This window comes from Euleptes europaea, chromosome 7, assembly GCF_029931775.1.
Source record: "Euleptes europaea isolate rEulEur1 chromosome 7, rEulEur1.hap1, whole genome shotgun sequence".
Classification (NCBI taxonomy): domain Eukaryota; kingdom Metazoa; phylum Chordata; class Lepidosauria; order Squamata; family Sphaerodactylidae; genus Euleptes; species Euleptes europaea.
Genome location: NC_079318.1, coordinates 59,915,542 through 59,923,637, shown reverse-complemented (window position 1 = coordinate 59,923,637; position 8,096 = coordinate 59,915,542). Strand labels below are relative to the sequence as shown.

The 8,096-nt window shown below is 47.3% G+C and overlaps 1 protein-coding gene across 3 annotated transcripts in view; it reads right to left on the bottom strand.

Moving 5' to 3' along the window:
* Nucleotides 1–747: 747 nt before the first annotated feature.
* TTC7A (tetratricopeptide repeat domain 7A) overlaps nucleotides 748–8,096 on the bottom strand; it is a 195,325-nt gene continuing 187,976 nt past the window's right edge. For 2 of the 3 annotated variants that reach the window (XM_056852546.1, XM_056852545.1), the window contains exon 20: nucleotides 748–1,013. In XM_056852546.1, coding sequence (XP_056708524.1) covers nucleotides 792–1,013 — 222 coding nt within the window. In that variant the 3' untranslated portion in view covers nucleotides 748–791. The remainder of the gene's footprint in view (nucleotides 1,014–8,096) is intronic. The other variant, XM_056852547.1, reaches the window with a different exon arrangement.

The window sequence follows — 8,096 nt, the reverse complement described above, 5'->3', positions numbered from 1 at the left end:
AGAATATTTTTGATGTCATGAATTTTTGATGCTATGACATCATGCAGTATCAAGTTAAGATGCTCTTTGGCAGTAAGTGTAATTAAAGTGTCAAAGCAAAGTCATAAGATGGGTGCCAATGGAGACCCAGATATGGGTTTCCCCACCCACACACACCTTGCCTGTATAGGAGTCAGTTTTAGATCCTACGCAAGCCCCCTTTTTGCAGGCTGAGCACTGCTGGCATGATGACTACGTGACACAGGCACAGGGGGAGAAGTTTTGTGTCACTCGTCATCAGGAAAGTCACAGGCACTAACCAAGAGGTGAAAGTGACATGCACACAACCCCTCTCTGGACCAGGCTTGCACTATTAGTGACGGTCCAAACTGAACACAGACAGCCAGACATGTCTGGGGATCAGCCAGGATTTTGGGAGCCTCCATGTTTTTGCACTCTCATGCAGGCACAACAGGACGTGAACTAAGGGCTGAGCTCCAGATCGAGTGATGCGCAGTTACTGTGGTGGGTTACAAGCTGTGCAGGCTTATTCCGAGCAACCCTGTGAATTGCAACAGCCCCACTAGCTAGAAAAAGAATGGCGTTTTCCAGCAACAATATATTGTGATAACGAGTGCTGGACAAGTGTGATATCCCTGAAATAGCAGCACTTCCCTGAGGAAAGATGTCTAAATTCGGGGCAACAAATGATCAATGTCTCTCTATTTGTTGCACTGTAAACTGGTTCAGAGAACTCCTAGGTGTGTTATTAGACCTCCTCCACCTGAATGCATGTGCATGGTATGAAACCCTCAGAGTTCCCTAGGAATAACTGTAAACGGGACTACGGGGCTGCTGGATTCGAGATCTAGAGCTGTCAGGAAGCATTCCACGGCGGCCTCATTTTTGCCCTGAGCATGAAGAACTTCTCCAAGGCTGTTCCAGGCTTTGTGGCTGGTGCTCTGTACCCGGACAGCATCCTGCAGCACCTTCTGAGCCAGGCTTCTTCGCCCAAACCTATTCAGTAGGGGCCCCTGCAAAGAAAATGCAACTCAGTGTTAGCGCACAAACTCAAAGTGCTCAGTAGCATGCCTGACCCTAGTGCCAAATTGACCAAGGCAATCTGTGGTGGAAGTGGATATTCAGGATGATTTGTTTGAGGACAAGTGACTTTCCTACCAGAAAAAAACCCAACCCTTCCGATTTCTTAATGGATTACAGTTCCCCAGCCGTGCATTCCAGCTTTCCATGGGAACACTGTTGATAAAAACCACTATAAATGACCAATAAATAACCAGATGTGTTTCGGCCTGTTTGGCCTTCTTCAGTAGTCATATATACAATTACAATTATTATAGAGACACATCCAGAAATACATGATTAATTGATTGACCTGTATATAAGGCCCAGTGTTTTTACTTCTGTGTACACTGTATAATAAATACTATTATTTTGTTATAACTTTCAGCTCAACTTTCAGGTTCTTTGTTTTTTTATCTTCTCCAACTCTACAATATCTTGCTTGAGAAGGAATTTCTACAGTGCCTTCTAAATATAGGGTCATGGACCTCTGCACCAGGTGCTGGGGGATCCGACTTTAGACAGAGGTCAGCACATCAGCAAATGAAAAGGAGCAGCCCCAGGGGGAGATTGACCATTTGGCCAAGTTTGGCCAGGCACACCAACGGAAGGATGGGGATGGTTAGCGTTCATGGCAGCAGTCAAGGGTGAGGGCATCTCATTAGGCTTAAGGCATGGGTCTGACTGAGGGCCAAGGGGGCTGAACCCTAATCAGAGGAGACTGGCTCAGTTATTGGGCCACACCCTTAAGGCAGTGGTCTGGTAGAGCTGGGGCTATGGGGGCTTTCAGGAAAGAGCAAGAGAAAATAGTGCAGGAAGGGAAAAAGATGCCCTCCAGAAGCTGCAGCCCCCCCAGTGGTAGACATATAATGGCATTATGATCCTTGCTGTTTTGCTTTCTCATGTAAGGGATGGCATGTGTCCGCGCACTCACACATGCTCACACACACCTTTTGATAGTTTAAAATAAAAATAATAAATTAAAAATAATAAAATAAAAATAATAAAATAAGCTTTGGTAGTTTAAAATAAAAATAATAAACAAAAAGCCATCATTCTCTTTAAAATGGAGTGAACTGATTTTTGCAAACCCCTGGCATTCTCTCCAAAAGCACACCTTTTTGTTTGGCACTGTTTCAAGCGGCCATGCAAGATGTTCATGGGGATAAGAGGGAAGGAAAGAGAAGGTTTACATCCTGCAGCGATGGCAGCTAATCAGATTTGGCTACATAACGAAGTTACCGAGGGCAAACGAAGCTCTTGCTTTTCCTCACTGTGGATGTGGGGGAAATCAGGAACTCATCAGCTCTATTGCGCCGGGCATCAAGGCATTCACATGCAAAGGTCATGCCCAAGCGAGACATGATGACAGCAGACCCATCTGCTGAAAGTTTGCCTCATTCATACCTTAATACAAAATACCTTAATATGCTGACCAATGGGTAATATAACACACACAAAAAAAAGCAGCACACAGGCTCAAATTCAAATCGAAGATATACTAGAATGAAGAAATACACTAAACAACTGAGAAATAACATCACACATAGAACACACATGACTAAAGTACCTAGAGGCAACAACACAGCGAAAAACATACACAAGTGGCCCTAAGGCAGTGGTCGGCAAACCGCGGCTCCTGAGCCGCATGCGGCTCTTTGGCCCATTGAGTGCGGCTCCCTGCCTCCCCACCCCCCATCTGTCGGCTGATGCGGCTCCTCTGCATCCCTGCGCCCAGCCAGGCAGAGGCGCCAGGCTCCCGCCGGGCTCCAGCGTGCCCCAGGCGGAAGGAGCTAACAGGCGAGCGGGAGGCGGCACCCCCTCCCCCGGCCTCCCTTCCTCTCTCTCTCTCTCTCTCTCTCTTCGGCGGGGAGGGATCAGAGGCGGCGGGGAGAGGTGGCGGCTGGCCCCCCAGGCTGCTGCTGCAAGGGGGGGGGAGAGGCAAGCTTCGCCTCGCGCTGGGCCGTCTCGAGGCTGGCGGGGCTCCGCCTGCCCAGCTGTTAGGCGGGGTGCGCCGGGCTGTTTCCCTGCCCCGCCTCCTGCTTCCCCAGCTGCCTGCGCCTCTTTCCTGGCCGGCTGTCCCACTGGGAGCCCGCCCCCCTCCCTCAGCTCCCCTCATTGTCTGTGAGGGGTGGAAGAGTCATCGGAGTCGTCAGTTTGTCGTCCCGCGTCGGCCGGTAAGTCTGCCGACTCAGGACAAAATCCTCATCCCTGGCTGAGTGTGGGTGGACGTTTGGCTGACCAGGGGGGAGGGGAGAGATAGCGGAGCCAGCTTCTTGGGAGAGGCCGTGGCTCGGGGTAGGCGCGGACAGGCGAGACCTTTGCCCTGCCAGTGAATGGGAGGTTTTGCCTTGGATTTGCCACTCAGATGCACATTTTCCCCATCCACCTCGAGGGACTGTGTGGAATTAAGGTGAGAGAGAACTGTTCAGTATCAGTTGGATTTCTAAATCACACCGGGAGTGGACAGGGAAGGAAAAATGCCCCTGGAAAAATGCCCCTCCCCAAAGGAGTAAGGGAGGAAGAGGCAATCTGTCTGCCTAAGGGAATAGGTGCCACCTTTCCTGCCTGGGGTAACTCCCTTTGCCAGGCAAGGTGAGCGAGGGACTGGCAGGGTTGGGCAAGGGTTAATCAGCACTGCCTCCTCTTCCTACGCGAGTGCTGCATGAGGGCCAGGCAGGCGCCCGTCTCCCCTTCACTGCACGTGCCCTGCGAAGGTTGGGCAGGTACTGCCTCCCAGATGAGGGCCAGGTGGCTGCTACCTCCCCCTCGCCACATGAAGACTGTGGGCAGCCCTTCTGCCTCTGGTCTGGCTTGGCCTGGCCCTTGCAGGGGGTGGCCATCGGTCTACCAGGAAATGTCCTGATAGACATATGGCCAGCACTTAGGTAGGGGTGGGAGATCCCCCCCTCTTATCTCCTGCTCTGCTGTCAAATTCCACCTTCCCAAATGCAGGCATTCTAATCTGCATATTATGCAAATTGTTTGCTCATCTGCACACTAATTCTTGCATTGTCCACCAGATGCTTTGTGACCTGCACCACAAATACTGAGGAAGGATTACAGGAAGCATCTTGGTAGCGTGACCATTTACTCTCACCAGCACCCCCCCACCCCCATTGATTTCTTAGATGACAGCAAAGCTTGTTGGGAAGAGATGTAGTAAGCATGTAAATAATAGCTAGGATGTAGCTTGTCTCAAAAATAGAAAGGCGGGAGGAGGCTTATTTCTCAGAAAACGACTGAGCAGAACGTTGCCTACATGTTTTGCTTTGTGTGTCTCTAGATTTACCAGGACATGAGACTCACTTTTCTTTCAAAATGAAAGCAAGGAATGTGGCTAGGGTTGCCAACCTCCAGATACTAGCTGGAGATCTCCTGCTACTACAACTGATCTCCAGCTGATAGAAATCAGTTCACCTGGAGAAAATGGCCTCTTTGGCAATTGGACTCTATGGCATTGAAGTCCCTGCCCTCTTTAGGTTCCGCCCCAAAAACCTCCCGCCGGTGGCAAAGAGGGACCTGGCAACCCTAAATATGCCCCACCTAACAGCTCAAACAGGGTGGCTGCCAGGAATCCTGATGAAACCAGGACAGCCGAGCCACGTGGCAATCCTAGCCTGCCCATTCTCCCTCTGTTGCAGAGGGTGGGGAAGAGGGGAGGGAGGCTACTGTGCAGCCCCCTCTCCTGCCACTCATTTTTTTCAGGGCTGTGTGGGATAGGAGGGCAGCTCCACAGACATCAACAACCTCATGCACCACAGTACTGGGATGAAAAATCAGAGCCTCGAGGAGCATTTTTTTCAGCTACGTATTTTTGACTCCCTGAAGCTGGCATGACATATAGAACTGAACACCTTGTTTCCCTGAAGAATCCCCTCTTGAGAGCTGCTGCTCTCTGGCAGAATTTTATAAATCCCCACAGAGTCTGGCAAGCAGTAAACAATGCCTGCATGTTGTTGCCATGTACAGTCCAGCTGGGATCTGCCCACGATGCAGAATGAAGGGGGGGGGGGGAGGAGGAAGGAAAAGTATATCCACATATCCTGCAAAAGGGCAATATACATTTTTAGCTGGGCACTTTTATAGGTTTCCTAATGAAAGTTCAGTTTCTCAGTTACCATAGAAACTCTTCTTGTTGAGGAGTATGAATAATTTCATAAAAAATCAGCAGAGATCTAAAGTAGATCAGCAATTAGTATACTTTTTAAAATGCAAATAATTAACAGGATCACTCTATCCTGATGTTCCACACAAAGTAGGGCTCCTTTTTGACTTGGCTTTTGTTTTATTTCCCCCCCTCAAATTGGTGCTCAGGTCCCTGGATGGCACAGTCTCAGGTTGTCTATTACGAGTCTTTTGAATACCCCAGGACCTCTTGAGGAGTCCTCTGCTGTTTACAAGCAATCAACATGTCCCAGCTTGGGAAAGAATTCTGCTCTGTTCAGATTGGCTAGTCCCCTTCATTTCTTTGCTTGGGGGTTCTAAAAGCTTCTGGGCCACAGGCTGGAACTACACAGTATATGGGCCAACAAGGTTCTCAAACATGTGACTGCCTAGTAATAAAAAGGCAGGGGCAAGGGGCCATTTGCAGGGGAGAGCTGGCAGCAAGAAAGGGAGGAATTTAACTTTTCCTTGTATTGTTTTCTTTGCAAATGCTGTTACCTAGCTCCCTGGCCCATATTAAGATCAGTTATGTGTAGATTTCAAAGATCCTTTAGCTTACATAGGCGAGAGACATGGGATAAAGCACCCCCCCCCCCAAAAAAAAATCTCCTGACTGTAAGATACCAGGAGTGTGGGATCAAAATACGCCCAAAACATTTGGGCTTTATGTGTCAGATATGAAGGGAAATGCATCTCTTTCACATTGAAAGGAAGGACTGTTGATCAAAACAAATAACTGATAAGAATGGGAACAGCATAACATCCTGTATACAGCAGAAATGCATGATCCAGGTTTTTCCAAGAAGTATTCAAAACTATTGAAATTTCCTTTGCAAATGCAGTTCTGGGATGATACAACAGTCAACCCAGGAAGGACAATTTGATCATCTTCCAGATACTATCAGCATATTCGGTTCAATCTTGACACCTATTCCAGGTGCATTTCCTAGTACTGTACTCCCTCTCCTGTAGGTTGCCTGTCATAGCCCTGTCATTATTCTGTCATAGCCCAAAACCTTAATTTGCACAAATAGGGTCTCAGATCCAAAGGTACACTAATCAGAACACAGTCAAAACCCACTTATGACAATTATGTTCCAAAGCTCTGGTCCAATGACAGAAAAGATCCAAATTCTACATTAAATTGGGCCAATAGCAACTCTTTCTCATAGGCACCAAGGCACCAAGTGCCTAAAAAGGGCCCTCTGTTCTTTGTTGATGGCTCCCATCCAGAACCACCTTTCAATCACCACAAACATGACAACTATGGACACTTCCTCTTCAGGACAGGCAGAATATGATTTTTTTCTCTCTCCCATTTTGCTTCCCTTCCCAAATCTAACCTTTCATATCTTTTCCCCCATTCACCTTCTTAGTTCTTCCACTTCCTGTTATGGGGAAGCTTGTCCTACCATCACTGGCCGTTCCCCATTGCATCCTGATTAGGGACTCCCTTTCCTGCATCCTCCATTCTGTTTATCCTGTTGCACCTTCTGGTTCCAGTTTGGGCAACCTCTGATCTATCTCTTCTCTCTGGATTGGCTCTGGACTAGCCAAGCAGGAAGAACATAAATTGGATTAAAAGTAACTTTGACTGGGTATCTAGCTTAAAGTAACAGAACTACACATTAGGTCTGGCAAAGTGACTAGCTTTATTTGGTTTTTGCAATACAACAGCTTACTATCTTAGTTTTCCATACTGATTCCTTATTTCTGTTCTGTATCTTGTTAGGCTAATATAAGTTCTTGCTGGTTAAGGTGCTTTGCTTCTCCTACTGTGTCAAAACTAGGAGTTGTGTTTACATCAGAGTGAACAATTCCAGTTTTGCCTCTTATGTTTATGTTTGGACTGTACACACAGTCTTATGTTTTCACTGTACACATAGAGGAGATGTTCTTATGTGTTGGGCCTAGCACAGGGACTGGATTGGGTAACAGTGCCTCTCCCAAGTGTTTTCTCCTGCACATAGGCTTCTAGCCTTGGAGCCCATTTGGGAGGAAAAAGTTGTATGGGGAGGTACATTTGCAGGAAATGGACAGGGGATGACTAAGCACCTCTCTCCCACCTTCCCTGTGAATGTACCCTACTCTGTATTTTGAGACAAACTTGAATTGGGAACCTATAGATTGAATCTAACCATCTTTTCCTCTCAATCGCACTTGATTCCCCTCCTTACTATAACCCATGTCCCACATTCCTTTTGTTCTTGCAGGTTCCATGATCCACAGTATAGCCTTTTTGGTAGTCAAAGGAGACCACCTTCCCTTTGTTACCAGTAGAAACAATTGTTGGATGAAACCTTGTATTGGCTTCACAGTCTATCGTTTGAGCTGAGCTACAAAGGAAGATGCCCTTACTTAAAATCTTGCCTCCAGGGATGGCTGAATCAAAGAGGTGGATTCGATAGCTGTCTGATAGCTAACTGATAGCTGAGGAACTGTAGCTCCATGGCAGAGGAACTGCTTTGTAAGAAGAAGGTCCGTGCCATCTTTACCTACAGAAATGTAGGTGCAGTTGCTGGGGATGCTCCCCCTCTGGCCCAAAGTATGACTTAGTATAAGACTGCAGCTTCTTGTGCTCTGGTGCTCCAATCCCTTGAGCATTTTGGTTGTCCTTTCGGAAACGAGGTGACCAGAAACATGCTTATTATTCCTAAATGTGGCTGTGCCATGGATCTAAAAACGCATTACAATATTGCTCATTTTATTCTAATAATCCCTATCCTGAAATGTATACAATGAGTTGATGATTTCATTTAACTATCCACCAAAGCTCCAAGATCTTTTTCCTGGTCAAACATTGCCAGTTCAGACCCCATCAATGTATATATGTTAGGATATGTTTACCCCAGTGTGCATAACTTTAAGCT